Source organism: Triticum urartu, chromosome 6 (assembly GCF_003073215.2).
Source record: "Triticum urartu cultivar G1812 chromosome 6, Tu2.1, whole genome shotgun sequence".
NCBI lineage: Eukaryota > Viridiplantae > Streptophyta > Magnoliopsida > Poales > Poaceae > Triticum > Triticum urartu.
Genome location: NC_053027.1, coordinates 10,392,874 through 10,408,610, shown reverse-complemented (window position 1 = coordinate 10,408,610; position 15,737 = coordinate 10,392,874). Strand labels below are relative to the sequence as shown.

At 42.4% G+C, this 15,737-nt stretch overlaps 1 protein-coding gene and 1 pseudogene across 1 annotated transcript; one reads left to right on the top strand and one right to left on the bottom strand.

Moving 5' to 3' along the window:
* The first annotated feature begins 237 nt into the window (after window positions 1-237).
* Window positions 238-9,698, top strand: LOC125516361 (polyadenylate-binding protein-interacting protein 4-like). Its single transcript, XM_048681832.1, has 6 exons — window positions 238-591; window positions 7,226-7,522; window positions 7,611-7,751; window positions 8,696-8,785; window positions 9,168-9,221; window positions 9,503-9,698. The coding sequence occupies exons 1-6, from the start codon at window positions 238-240 to the stop codon at window positions 9,539-9,541; spliced, it is 975 nt and encodes a 324-aa protein (XP_048537789.1). The 3' UTR covers window positions 9,542-9,698.
* Window positions 9,699-13,527: 3,829 nt separating this feature from the next.
* On the bottom strand, window positions 13,528-15,238 carry LOC125516269 (annotated as a pseudogene).
* Between the last annotated feature and the right edge of the window lie 499 nt (window positions 15,239-15,737).

The window sequence follows — 15,737 nt, the reverse complement described above, 5'->3', positions numbered from 1 at the left end:
ACGCTGGCGACGGCGAGGCTCGAGGGCGGTGGCGGGGTCCGACGGGGTTGAGGCGAACGAGAACCGGTCGCGGGGCGGCGGATCCCGACCGGGTCGGGCGAAGGCAAGGCCGGTGGCGAGCTCCACGTCGCAGCGGTGCCCTAGAGAGAGAGAGATCGGGTGAGGAAGAGAGAGGAAACACGGGGAAGAACAGGGAGCAGAGGACGGCGAGGCCTGGCTTGGCGGAAGGAGTCGGCGATGGCGGCGCGGGCGCGGGGCGGCGGTGGCGCGCGGCTCGTCGGCGACGAGGCGAAGGCGGCAACGCGGCGACGACCGGGGCGACGAGGTTTCGCGGAGGCGGCGCGAGCGGGCTTCCTCAGGCCCAGATCGGTCTGGGCGGGCCTGGTGCGGGCCGGGAGGGCCGCGGGGAGGTGGGAGGAGGCCAAGGCGACGTGGCACATGGGCATTGGCTGGAGGCGGCGCTCGGGGACAGGTGGCGCGCTGGGATTCGCCGTCGCGCGTGGCGGCGGCGGCGGCAAGTGGCGGGCGTGGGCTAGCAGCGCTGAAAGCGAGGAGACAGGGGGAGGTGGCGGCTGCGGGGGGTTAGGGGAGGTTAGGGGTTAGGGTTTTCCAAATTAGGAAGGAGGGGTGTTTATATAGGGTAGGTGCTAGGGTTAGGGGGCTTTGAGGGGGTTTTCGGAGTGTTTCGGAGCCTCCGATCGCGATCTGATGGTCCGGAACGGAGGGGGGTTTAGGTGGGCTGCAGGTGGGTTGTAAAAAGAGGTTGGGCTGACATGAGAGGAGAGGAGTGCAGCCCGGCAACTGTTTCCAGAGACCGAAAATGTCCGACGTTTTGACCAACTATAATGTCGCTATAGTTTAAGGTTGGGCTATCAAACGAACTCCGAATGCGATGAAACTTGACAGGCGGTCTATCTACACTATAATAAGACCACACGCCAACTTTCAACCCATTCTGAGAACATTTTCCGGCCACTTGTAAAATAATATTTCGGACATGCCGCGGGCGCGTGCAAGTGTGTCTGGGCTCAGGACGGACAATGGAGAGAACGAGGAGGCCGGGACGGATGCAAGTTTCAAAAAACATGATGATGCAATGCACATGATGACATGGCAAGATGCAACACGCAAGCGAATGACATGGCAACAACAACGAAACACTGGAAGACACCTGGCGCAATGGTCTCGGGGCGTCACACAAGTAGAAGTAGAAGAATAACAAGTACAAGAAGAAGTAGAAGAAGAAGAAGAAGATGATGAGAAGTAGAAGCACTTGACTGAATTTTTATGCACCTATGTGCATATCTATAATACCTAAATAGTTCATCCCCACTATCTCATTTCTCTTTACATGCAGCCATGCCACATCACTACACATGCCAACTCAGCTTTTCCAGCCAACCACGTCATGGCATTTGTTTTCACATGCACCGCACATACGATGAAACCATGTCATTCGTTGTTGTCATTAACTTCTATAAAGCACCTTATGATTTGTGTTGAATTGTAAACGAGAGCAAGCGAGAGACAATCGAATAAATGATTGAACTATCGATTCCATTGAATGATTCTCGGTATATATACAAGGGGAATAGACACAATTAAGAGATGTCATTGTTCATAGAGGTGGAAAGGGGAGAGGCGCGACGGTTGCCAATGCAATCAACGTACAGATTACAATGGGATGATTATCTCTTTAATTAACCTATTAATTTAATCCTAACACTCCCCCTAATCCTTCCTCGTCCTTGCAACCGATCATCTCTGGAATCATCCTTGAATTAACTCTTCTCCAAAAACCCTGTGGGAAAAATGTGAGAAGTATTGTAGTATGATATGTTGCCAAAACTCCTTCAAACCCAGTGGGAAAAATAAGAAGAAAATGATGCAACATATAATGGTTATTGTCTCTTTTAACTCAATACAAGAAAACCATAGAGTTCAGAGGACAATAAATATGTCGCATATACTTTTCTAAAAACCCCGGTGGGGAAAATTAAAAGTATGACATATAATCTCATGTTGGTATTACCTCATTAAAAAACCTTTATGAGAACCTTTAAAGTAAACTCATGAAGGGAAAAAGAGTATAATATGATGCATTGAACAGGAACAATTCAGGAAGATACTTCCCCTGATTCTTGCAAAATTCGAAGCCGTCACCTACCAATTCCACGAACACATTTCTGAAACATAGAAGTTGGTAGAAACCCGATGAACAAATCATTCGCATGATTTAATTTTCAAGATATGTAATATAGTTATATTGCTTATTATGTAACCTGTTTGCATCCGGGAACACAAGTAACATTATCGTTGAGATCATGGTTGGTGGATGCCATGAGGTCTGTTTTGAAGACTTCTTATGAGAGGGCTACTGCACCTAGGAGGAACACTAATCTTGTCTACGATCTGACATAGTAGGGATCTGATCGATGTATCCAACGATATCTGTGTTCACATTTCTGTGAACTAAAAAACCAGGACAAGATGTTTGATGCATTGGAGATATCGAAAGATTTTCTTGAGTACCAACCAATTGTTTTTGGTGGATCCAATGGCATTGTGGAACGTTGAGTTCCAATATCTCATTTTCATCATCTCTTGGTCTACATAGATCTTTCTCTACGTCTAGAGAATAACTACCTTGAGAGTTATGGATGGATAAGATTTGTCCACAATGAATTTCTCCAATATATTTTGGATATAGACAACATAGTATACCATAATGTATGAGTGAAGGTGCTCAAGTTGTAGTAACGAGCGATATTTTGGTTTACCCTTCATTTTAAACTCCGTCATTTAGATGATTACATGCGTCGTCATTGCAGACACACAAACATGGATAATCATCATTATAGGAGTAATCCTTGTGTATAAGGATCTCACTACGTCAGTTGTACCATATGTACCGACAATAATAAGTCATATGGTGACTCACTGATTTTACACAATGTATGTTGCATTTTGTATTTCAATTCAAAATTGAGATTCCATCGGGAATCGATCATATGTGTGTGAATCTACTGATCTACATGGATATGTAATCACTACATCTATCAATTGCAGAGATAGATAATTTTGTACTGCCAATGATATAAGTTATCGGGAATAGAACCTTTGGAGAATAGTTGGGTATTTGCGTGAACCCTTGTGCTACATTACTTGCTCTATGTTTCACCACCTCATTGTTCTCAATTCCGTTTCCAAAAGAAAACTGGTGTAGGTATTGCTTATGAATACCTTCCCATTATTGAGCAAGATTATTTCTACCTAGATTATACCCTTTGCTTGAGTTAAGTCCGAGTGTTGTTCACACTTTGCCATGGCCATAGTCTTCGGATCTGAATCACTTGAAAGGTTTTTTCAATCTAGTTGAGAAATGTATGTCAACAATTGTAGACTTCCGGTTATATGTTTCTCCAGAATCTATATATCAATATATAGTTGATGGAAATATCATTACCCATGGTGACTGCTCGCGATTTCCCAATGCGGTTGAGTCGGGTATTCCGATGTCCCGCCCATTGTGTGCACTATGACCTGGGGTGGTGGAGGTTTCCCGTCCACTAGGTGTATACTACCCATTAGGTGTTTGTCAACGTGAAGTTGACTTGCATTTACTGATTTATAGGCCTTGATATCCTTACTTGCGAGAAGCTAAATCCTAATGTATTTCTGCCATACATCTCCCCCTGTTGCTTTGAACGGGGAGTGGAGTGGATTTTGCTGGTACCTCCACTCTTTCAGGCGTACTTTGCAGGATTGTAGGATTGTGTAATATCTTTATAGTCAGTAAATGAATCTGGCAGGTTATTTGCAATGTGTTGCAAATCTTTTGAACGCATGGTTCAGATCTTTGAGCACCTGGATTTGAGGCAGAAATGTGTTGAACATTCCACTAATTTCCTGGCATTCTTTATGGTACTTGAAATCTCCCCCTAATGCCTGGAAATGTTCCTCATTAAATTGGCATACTGGCCTTGAATAACTCCCCATCCAAGGGGCTTGAGGTATTGACGGAAATACAATTATTCCTCACATAGATCCCAACTATATGTTAAGGAGCCAATGATGTATGTCGAGTGGTGATATCGGTATGCAACCGAATTACCGCATATAGGAAATACTTGGTAGATATCCACATATCAAAGATAGAGGGGAATAATATTCTGCAGTTCTATCATGAGCGTGTAAAACTGCATGACTCCAACATAAAGTTGCACTACTAGGGAAAAGCCTAGCAGCAGCGCGGGTTCTAGGTATATCAGTAGGGCGGGGACCGGCGCTACTAATAAGGCGCTACAGCTAACCTGTAGCAGCAGCGCGTGCACACCCGCGCTACTGCTATACAAGTGTAGCAGCAGCGTGCTGCGTGGAAGCTCACTACTGCTAATAGCTCTAGCGCGCTTTGGCTGGACGTGCTACTGCTACTGTCACGCTGTTGATAACTTTTCTCCACTCGCTACTGCTAATTTTAATAGTTTTGATTTTTTTTTCTGCATATTTATTTTATATTTGAACAGGCTTTATACAAGAATCTTTAGCAGATACAAATGTCATCATGATACACATACAAATGGCTGCGAAACCACAAATGTAATCATAGCATATCCATATAAATAGTCTCATCATAATCATCATCCAACACAAAGTGGTGTCTCGTCATCATCTCGAAAATAGCGATACATGCAAGTCTCGAATATTTGCAACTACAACGTCATCCATCTAAACAATGGTATACGTAAGAAGAGCTATCACTATGAGTGAGAGCGGAACTATGCAGTACATGAGGCGGTGGTTATGAGTCCTTTCTCGCGCTAGCGTGAATCTCAAGTAACTAGCTTCGGCTTCTTGTCTGGTTTTGAAGCCTTTATGACTGGCGCCCCAGACCCCATTCACTTGCGCCTGACACTCAGGCCACTCGTTGTACATCCCCGGAACCTTTCCTTTGTACATGACATAGCACTGCCATCTCGCCAGCAAGAAACTAGGTACCTGTTAGAGATGCAACTTCATCAAGAGGATGTACAATCATATGCAACAAAATATACTAGAGCAACACGAAAAAGAAAGGGTTAGCAACTAGATGCAACATATTGTACGGAAACTAATTAACTAGAGGTACGTAGGTCATCGTACCCAAACTAACAAAGTAGCGTTACGCAAGTTCGGCAGGGACCATGGACATCACAAAGTTTCATCGCTACAGAAAGTATACAAGTTCAACCGACACATATCATCATCATCGGCATTGTAAATCACTAGAAATTCCATCCTTCCATATCATTGAGGATGGACCCTAGCTTCTTGAATGGCGTGAGGTCCTGACGTTGCATGCCTATGCGAGTTCGGATGTCAGCTCGCGATATAGGGTCGTAGTGGAACATCCCCTTCTCATCGACGACTTCTTTCATGATGATCGTTGCAATGTCCCTTTGGATGCGAAAGAAGTCATCTCTAAGTTTATAATCCGCTTCTCCATGAGATTCTACCCACTTGCGGATATGATCATTGTTTCTGGTTGTCATACGAAGCTTTTGGTGATCTGTGTTGAACTCAATCATGAAATGGAGGATGTAGAATTCATCTTTATTGCTTGGTTTTGGGACATGGATGCAGCAGAAGTTAGTTTTATGCGCGAAACACATCTTTTTATTCCTTTGTTTTCTGATCTGCATGTGGCATCATCTAGAATATTCATTATGTGGATGTAGTCCTTCTCGTAGTCTCTGGAAGGGTTGAAATACACAGCGTAGGAGACTCGCGGGTAAAGAACGATAAGGACGGCGCGCCCATTGCTGCGGGAAAAAGACACCTCAAATTATTCTCCATATGAGCGAGAAGGAATGATTGAAATGTACGAAAGGGTTGTCCGGAACTGACTTACTTTGAATGATAAGGCAGGAGGACAATTTCCTGGTCCTTATTCTGTACCATGAAGTTTTGGAGGTAGTCCCTAGCAGTTTCACGCTCAAAGTCGCCAAGACTCAAGAAAGACTCGTGCATGTAGTATGGATCCGCCACACAGATTTGCGAGACTTCTTCTCTCTTCATGACGGAGCTCATATGTAGCGCAAAAAGGTGGACGATTGTAAAATTGAGCCGCCTTGTCAGAAACATGTCAAAGATATGGTCAAACCGTAGGAAGAACACCTCCGCGGGCCATGTGTTGACGTAGCACTTCCCCTCAGGCACACGAGCCGCGTATGTCGGATATCCTGGATCCTTCGAGGCTAGTAGGCTTTTCTCAGTCGACAGCACATGGCCGTGCAGTCTCCTGAGATCCCCTGATAGTGCCTCCAGCGGTTTTGGCGGTAGCATCGGCTCGCCCGTGAGATGGAACATGGCCGCACCTTTCACGGGTACACGCTCTTCAGAATCCATCGTCTGGCTGCTATGTGCTCTGGCTTGTTTGGAGGCAGCTATCTTCCCCGATCTCTTCCTCTCCTTTTTCTTGGGCACACCTTCCAAACCCTTCCTTAACCCCTGCCCCAGTGTTCCCGGGCTAAGCATTGTATGACCCCCGGCTAGTTGAGCCTGTGTTGAGGCGGCATCTTCAGGCGTGTCCTGCGATGATTTCATGAAGAGAGACTTTTTGCAATCCCTACTACGACCTTCCTGCCCGGGCAGTTCATCCATATCCTCATTAGCATGCTCATAGCCCGATTCGTCATATGGTTGACTCATCATATCTAAGTCACACTCATAAGCGTTTGTATTGAGGAAACCCATTGGGTTGACCTCCGTCTCATCATCCATTCTCTGTTCTACAGGACCGATTACATCAGTCAGTACTATTGCACCCCCTTCATCACGTCGTCCGCCGCTCTCACCCGGTAGTACAGGAGCTGATAATTGCGTAGGCGAGGTGGTGGTCTCCGCACATGCTTATTGATGTGTGGTTATTGGTGTGCTCTCGACTGGCTCCAGACGAATAAGATTCTTCGGTCATAGTAGCACCCAACCCTTGCAGCTTCCAATCTTCGGCCATGGAAAAAATTGTGGCCTTATTAGTTTTAATTTCTTTCTGGAAACAGCCTCTTACAGAAATGTAAGGAAAGGCTGCGTACTATAGACCCAAAGTGGTCGAACCCTTCCCCGGACCCTGCGCAAGCGGGAGCTACATGCACCGGGCTACCCTTTTTTATTAGTTTTAATTTCTTTCACCTTCAACATTCTAAATTCCATGAATTGTTTTCAGCAACAGAGTGTATGATACTTTTGTGATCTTGTGACAGATTTGGAAGGAGCACCTTCAAGGTCGCGTGAGTCTGAGCCTTCATCTTCTGGCCAAGGAAACAAGTCATCAGATGGTTTGGCACAAGATTCGACTCTACCCAGCAAACTTCCTTCTGCGCCTGAATATGCGAATTCTTCTCAAAGACCTGGCAGTCCTACACCATTAACATCCGAGCGTGTTGCTGCGAACTCAGCTGCGAGTGCTGCTCCAGGCTTATCACCAAGTTCTTCGACGGGATCTCTTAGCTCAGACAAATCAAGTTTGAACCCAAACGCTAAGGTCAGGATGTAATGTAGATATGTGTATCATATCTGGCCATGTTTTGTCGCCTGTGCCAAGTGCACTGACTATTGGTTTTCCGTACCAGGAATTCAAATTGAACCCTAATGCTAAGAGTTTCACTCCCTTGACTTCTCCGAGGCCACATCACCCTCCAGCGCCTGATGCAACATACTATTATCCTAATAACAAGGGGGCTACTGGACATGGTTTGCCTGTTGGCATGGGGGTGAGTTTCTACTTTTGATAGTTGCCAAGTTACTTACTATTTATGTAAAATGGTTGCAATATTTGAATTCAAATGGATGCATCTTCTAGACCTATAAAAGCTCGAAGGCCGGAGAACCAAAACCGTCTCGGCCATTGAACCATGCTGATCTGATGGTCTATATCACCCCCAATGTTTAGCACCAAACTTGTTTAATGCTCTAGTTACTCACCACTGTCACTGGTTATAAAGAAGTTTAGACTTAACACCATCCTATGAAATCTGGCACACAATTAATATTCTGCCAAATATCAGCATTCAATTAATATTTTACCTAATACTCCCTCCGTCTGAAATTACTTGTCCCAGAAATGGATGTATCTAGACATATTTTATATCTAGATACATCCATTTTTATCCATTTCCGCGACAAGTAATTCGGGACAGAGTGAATATCAACGTGCAATTAATATCTTACCAAATATCAGCGTGCAATTTATATACCTAATATCAGTGTGCATTGTGATGCGATTACTGGAGTCGTATAGTTGTCTCAGTTATGAACATATTTGTTGGTTTTTACCCCCCAAAAATTGTGAATGGTTGCAGTGAAAAGTTTGCAGGCTAATCAGCCAAATAGTTAATCTGGCACCAAAGCTTATCAGTAGATTTTATTGATAAGCTTTTCTTAATTGCTGTGGCCCTTCACTATTTTTCAAGGTCTTAAAATGCAGTAGTCCATGCTTTCCAAGGCGCACATAGGCTGAATATCTAGGTTATGTTTCCAAGTGTGCTTTCAGTTGAACCAATATGCACTATATATTGTAAAATGATGCGATTACATTTTATCTATTAATTATGTGGCGGTTCTTGAACATTGTACATTCTATTTTGTGTCCCCTTGTAAAAAGGCTGTACTAACTTGGCAGTGATTGCTGTAACTCACTATGATAATTATATTGCAGTTCCCACAGGCGTATGGTGGACAGCCTGTTGTTTACAATGCTCAGCCTGGATCTTCTCCCCAGGGTTACATGCATCGTTCTGGGCAACAGGTGAGACAGCTTACGTGAAATGAACTTCACTATGCATTCTTAGTTTCTTTACAGCCTCCCATGTATCATGTTTTGGCTTATCGTTGACATGCTGTTATGCTTATAGTTTTCTAATGATCCTATCTAAGACCTAGGCTGGGTTCTCTTGGTTTATATAGTTATTACTTATGTTGATGTTACACATTGGTGTTTATTAATTGTCTTATGTTTGGACCATGAGTTTGCCATTCCATGCTGTTATATACTAGTAGTCATTCATTTCCCCCTCAGGTCTAATGCCTGGACGCTGAATTACTGACTAATTGCATATAAGCTGATGCCCCGAGATTACTGATGCTCTTTGCTACCATCGTGCTAACTAACTTTGTTTTCTTATCTGCAGTATGGGCAGCAAATGATGATGGGACAGACCCGCCCTGTCTATTATTATGCACCTGTAAGCCTCTTTTGAAGTGAAATGTTGTACACCCCAGCTCTGTTAAGTTGGAGATGCAAACTGCCCGTTCTAAACTTCTAGGCAAATTTTAACATGGTCCCTCTTACCTTCTTTTTTTACATGTGAGGTAAGAAGGTAAGAGTCAATCAAGCCATTCATTGATGAGATCAGCGGCTAAGATCTATTTTATACTCTTACCTCTCATGTGAAAAGAGGGGGTAAGAGGGACCATGTTAAAACTGCTCAAACTTCTAATCATGTCTTCTTAATCTGTTTTGCAGGAGATGCAGCAGCAGCAATACAGAGGAAGGAACTTCTAGGTAGATTGATTTTGTTACGCTGCAATGTGGAACTCTGCAGTGAAATCCCCATTGGCGGGGGATGCTAACCAGGCCGATGCGCTGCCATGCGTGAAAAGAACTGGCGATGGCCTCTGACTTCAACCGTGTGTGTTTTGTCGCCAGGACGAAGATCACCGCTGTTGCTTCTGTGGCAGTGTTCGAGTCTGAAGCGGGCTAACTTGGATTTATTGTTCTTATTTATACCGTAGACACGATGTTGTAAATTAAAAACGCCAGGTCATCTATTTCGTGTGCCCCTGGGATCATGATATTCTCAAGTGTGTGGGTGGGTCCTTTCTTTTTTGTAATACTTGGTGTTTGATGTCTACATCTTGCTGATTTATTTAAGACTTGTTTGGGAATCCAAAAACTGAGGAGCATAGTTTAAAAAAAAAACTGAGGAGTACCACTGGCTGTCAGATTTTGTGGTGCTATTGAATTCTAGTATGTGAAATGTTGCGTGAATTTGGATTCCAAGAAGTTGTGGGAATCAGTCATATTTGGAACGCCTTGTACTGTGTGAAAATCTTGTTGCTTCCGGTCCAAGGAGCATCGGATGAAAGATACTGTGTTCTACTCCCTCTGTCCTGTAAAAAAACATATTACATTATGGGACGAAGGGGGTGATCCTGTGTTCTACTCCCTCTGTCCGTTTTTGACACTGGTATAGTATAAAAAACACCATTATATTATGGAATGGAGTTGTGTACAATTTCACGGCAATATGGCATCGGGAAACTCTAAAATATCAGGGTTCGGTAACGGGGAACTCTATAAATTATCAGGGCTCGGTAATGTTTCAAGGAGCATCGGATTCTTTTCTAGAAAGACATGCATGTCATCACGTCATGGAATTTTACATGCACGTGAAACCTTGAGCATCTTAGATTTCCAAATTAGTTCTTTTCAACTCTGCACTTTTTTTACTTATCTCCTTTCTATCAGCTTTCACACCTGAAGAGGCCGGCTCTTCTGGATGCTACACTTTTAGTTTTAACCTCGCTCCCATCCTACGTTGTCCCGTGGGTAGCAGGTTCCATGCCCTAAGGGCATCTCCAATGTTATCTCCCACGGGATCAAACTCAATGAAATTAAAATTTAGGTCCATCACTTTTCTTATCAGAGCAACTCTTTCCTGACCGTTCGATCAACCCCGCTAGAAAGTCCTTGTCGGGTAAACACAACACGTTCACACTTGCAGGTAGGTGGCAGGGTGCTCCCCGCGTGTGACCATCTTCTCCATAAGCATGTCCTTTTTTCTCTCCTCACGCGTAATCTGTCCAAGGGCTTTCTCTTTCTGGCCGGTTGACAGGTTGGTGACACGGCTTATCAATAGCACGACACGTCATCCAACGTGGTGCACACGCATAAATGCATACTCTCACTTGGAGCCTGTTCCTTTGATACGCTAGGATTCAAAAAAAGAAAGAAAGGGAAAAACCTTCACGAATGTATCATATTTGAACATCAAATTTTCATCCAAAATTTGTCTCCGTGCGAAATACTACTCCAGCGCACACGCTAGCCAACTATAGTAGTATATTTTGTTGAACAGATCATGGAAACTACACAAAAGTGTTGGAGTTAATAGATATACCGTGTATGTGTAAGTTTTGACCGACCGATCCAATGAAACTTAATCGCTTTACGAGGTCTGCCTATATATACACAGTTAGAGTTCAGTTAATCTTCACATGAGTATGATGAAAGGAGTGGGCATGCCTATAATATGTGTAGTTTTCTATAGGAAGAAAATTAAACAAAAGGTAAAACAAAATCAAATAATAAAGTTTTCTAAGTAACAATGAATTAGTGGCATTGGTATTATCCTTTAAGAAGAAGGAAAATAATAATCAAAAAAAATTACACAAAATCTACACAAAAATTGCACCTTTTATAATATAAACAAGCCTATACTAGTGAAATTTTCATAAAAACAAATTTTCCTAAAAGGAATGAATTAGTAGCATTGGTATTACCCGTAAAGAAGAAATGAAATAAAAACTTAAATAAATTAAAATAAGTAAATTTTCTAAGAAAGATGAATTAGTGACATTTGTATAATGGTATTACCCTTTAAGGAGAAAGAGAAAAAACAAATAATGACAAAATTTACACACAATTTGCGCAGAATAAGCATACAATTCCGGAATTTTCGCAAAAAAGAATTTTACTAAAAAGAAATGAATTAGTGGCATTGGTATTACCATTAAGGAAGAAAGAAATTGAAATAAAAACTAAAGCAAATCAAAATACTGAAGTTTCTATTCCCTCCGTTCCTAAATTTTAGTCCTTTTAGAGATTCCAATATGGACTACATGCAGAGCAAAGAGTGAATCTACACTCAAAAATATGTGTATATACATCCATATGTAGTCCCTAGGGAATTCTCTAAAAGACCTATATTTAGAAATAGAGGGAGTAAGAAAGAATGAATTACTGACATTGATATTATGCTTTAAGAAGAAAGAAATGTAAAAATAAAACAAATAATAACAAAATTTACAAAGAAATTATGCTTTCCTTAAATATGCAAAAATAAGTATATTATAGTGGATTTTTTTTACCAAAAAGAAGTTTCTTAAGAAAGAATGAATTAGTATTGGCATTACCCTTAAAGAAGAAGCAAATGAAATAAAACTAAGACAAAATAAAAATAAGAAGCTGTCTAAGAAAGAATAAATTTGTGGCATTGGTATTTCCCTTTAAGAACAAAGATAAATTAAATAAAACAAGTAATGATAAAATTTACATAGAAACTATGTTTTTTATAATATGCAAGAATAAGCTATACATTAGTAGAATTTTCACAAAAAGAAGTCCTAAGAAAGAATGAATTAGTGACATTGGTATTACTCTTCAAGAATAAAGGAAATGAAACAACAACTTAAACCAATCAAAATAATGAAGTTTTCTAAGAAAGAATGAATTAGTGACATTGATATTACCCTTTAAGAATAAAGAAAAATGAAATAAAATAATGAAAATATTTGCACACAGTTTACACAAAAAATGTGCTTTTCTATATTATACAAGAATATATAATAGTGGATTTTTTGTGAATGAATTATGGGCACCGGTATTACGCTTCAAGAGAAAATATCCTTGCACATGGTTTTGCATTGAAATTGTACCTTTTCTAATATGCAAAGAACAAGTATATAATATTAAATATTCATTCACACACACCCAACATCCCAAAAATACCAAGATAGAAAAAGACCACCGAATGGAAAAGAAGACATAAACGAAAGAAAAACTAATACAAATAGAAAAAATAGGCAATGAGTAACGGATTTCAAGCACAATAGAGAAATCTTCAGCCCCGGAAGCCCTGAAAATTGACAAAAGGAAAAAAATAGCACAAATCTTGACAAAAGAATCAACGGTTAAAAAATTGACTCGCCCAACTTTAAATTTCAGGCAACTTACATAGTATTCTTCTAAGATGTGCACAATATAGCAAATAGAAACTACTGATTGAGTCCACAATGTTTTAGACTCCTAATTTTATTTCATATTACATTTTTTGTAAAAGATTAAAGTAATAAAAAGTAAAAAATAGCAATATGTTTTTGGTCTTTTTCGGCTCTCATTACATGAAATACTTATACAACTCCAAAAATCAAAACTGTACCTGCAAGCCACATAAATAATGTAAAACAGCTCAGCGCTGCTGGGGAACTTGGAGAGATTGCCATTAGTGCAACAACGAGCAGCTCCAGGTCCATCTCAGCGATGATTGCATGCCAGCGATGGGATCGTGTAAACAATTTTTTCCCTCGGCCTTTTCCGACACCACACCCATTATTTCAATATATCATAGTGCACTCTGAAACCCATATGTTAATGCTTACAACAAAGGCACAATATCTATGCATACAACAATAGTGATTGCAATCTGACAAGTAGGTAATCAACCATACATCCAACATAGGTTGCAGTCTTATATAGCATGATCCCGATTAAACTTGTTTTTGCGCAAGTGCCGGGACAAGAATGAGATTTTCCTTGCGACCTACTGTGACGCCGAAGCACTCTTCCATATTGATTTTTACTGTCCCTGCAGGTAGGTCCCAATTGAAGTGGTACATGAGGTTTGCCAACATTATCTCAACAGTCGCCATTCCAAAGTTCATACCTGGGCACACCCTTCGTCCAGTCCCAAAAGGCAAATAATGAAAATTGCTTCCCTTGAAGTCATGAATCATGGTGCTTCCAACATTTTCCATGAAGCGCTCGGGCATGAACTCCTCTGCGCTCTCCCAGTAGGCAGGGTCCCTTGCTAGAGCCCATCCATTGATGATCACACGGGTATCAGACGGTATGGTGTATCCCTCTATGTCGCAGTCGGCCGTGGAGAGGTGGGGCAGGAAGAGCGGCACAGGGCTGTGTAGCCGGAGCGTCTCTTTGATAACACCCTTGAGGTAGATCATGCCACTCAGATCCTCTTCTGTAACCATTTCCTTCCCCTCTGCTACGCTCCTCACTTCAGCTTGGAGCTTGGTCATCACCTCCGGATTTTGGATTAGCTCAGCCATTGCACAATCCAGCACTATGAATGATGTGTCCGTCCCACCTATGAACATGTCCTGCGAAAATAGAGATCACCATTTTTACATGTCAGTATACTAGTTATGTTTAATTTATATGTATCTAAATATGCTGTTATTTAGTATGATATGCATACCACCAACACGGCCTTGACGTTTTCTCTCGTGAGGTCGTACTCTTGTTGAATGGAGAGCAATACATCGATGAAATCTGTCTCTCCGTCTTGCTTGATTTCATGGTCCAACATCGTGTTCTTGGCGTGGTCGTTGATGATCTCATCAAGCAAGTCATCCCATTTCTTCTTCACTCTCTCCGCCCTAGCACACACCATCCTCCTTACCACGTCCAGCCTTGCCAACTTGGGGAGTAGTCCTCCAGGTTGAACCCACCTATGAGCATCGAGCTAGTCTCTACCAGCTCGCGGAACAACTCGTTCCGACCGCCGCCTCTGAAGGACTTGCCCGACACAGCATGGCAAACAATATCAGTGGTGAACGAGCTAAGCAGCTTACTAAGGTCCACTACATCGCTCCTGGCGGTTGCCTCGCGGATCCTCGCCAGAGTGTGTTGTACCTGTCGATCATTTTGCCATGGATGAGTGGATGATCAATAGGGATCATCGTATACCATGAATTACAAATTTTCACACGGAAAGACAAAGTCAACACTACTTGGAGCTCAGTAACCACCACAAGGTTTGTTACTAGTAGCCTCTCTAGTCGACAATATATCAACCCTGGCTGGAATCAAACTTCTTCTCTATATTTGGCGATTAATATATTCAAAACTTGTTACTAGTTTGTGTTGAAAATAAATACTTTCACGATATAATTTTTTTATGTCCACATTAATAGAAAAATCTTGTTCTTAGTGACATATTGCAGAAACTGGTACTCAGAAACCAATTACCTCTTTTTCACGGGCGAGACGGTAGGAGCCAACTTTCTTCGAACCAAGAAGATGTGTTGCGACAATCTTTCTAATCTGGCGCCAGTGATCCCCATATGGGGAGAAGGCCATATCAGTTGATCCATAGAAGAGGACGTCAGTCACGGCGGACTGCACCCGGGACGCACACACATGGTCGTGCGTGCGGAGAACTGCCATGGCTGCACGAGCGGACGACACAACGAGGCTGGGGACGGCGCCAAGGCGTAGAAGCATGACATCCGGGCCATGCTTCTCAGCGAGACTGCGGAGGGAAATGTGGGGCAGTGAACCGACGAGGTGGAGGTGGCCGATGAGAGGGAGCTTGTAGGGAGGCGATGGGAGTCTATCGAGCAGCTTGTCTGCTCTCCTTGTGGTTGTCGTGGATGTGGCAAGCCGAACGATGAGGAGGAGGAGGATAAGAGGGCATACGATGAGCACAAGGACTTGGGGCTCATGGAGGCTGTGAAGAACTTGAGCCATGGCTAACTAGCTTGTTCAATGTATTGAGCAAACTTTCTAGTGCGATGGTTGGTGTTCTATTTTCCTCGTAATTTATAGCCCAAAGTATCATTTTTGTTGTCCTCTGTGATGATTTCTCTAGTGGAAATGGTTTGGAGTTTCTTTAACACAATACAATCAAAGTCGCTCACATACAGGAGCATACACTTATTTTTATGAATGCACACCCACA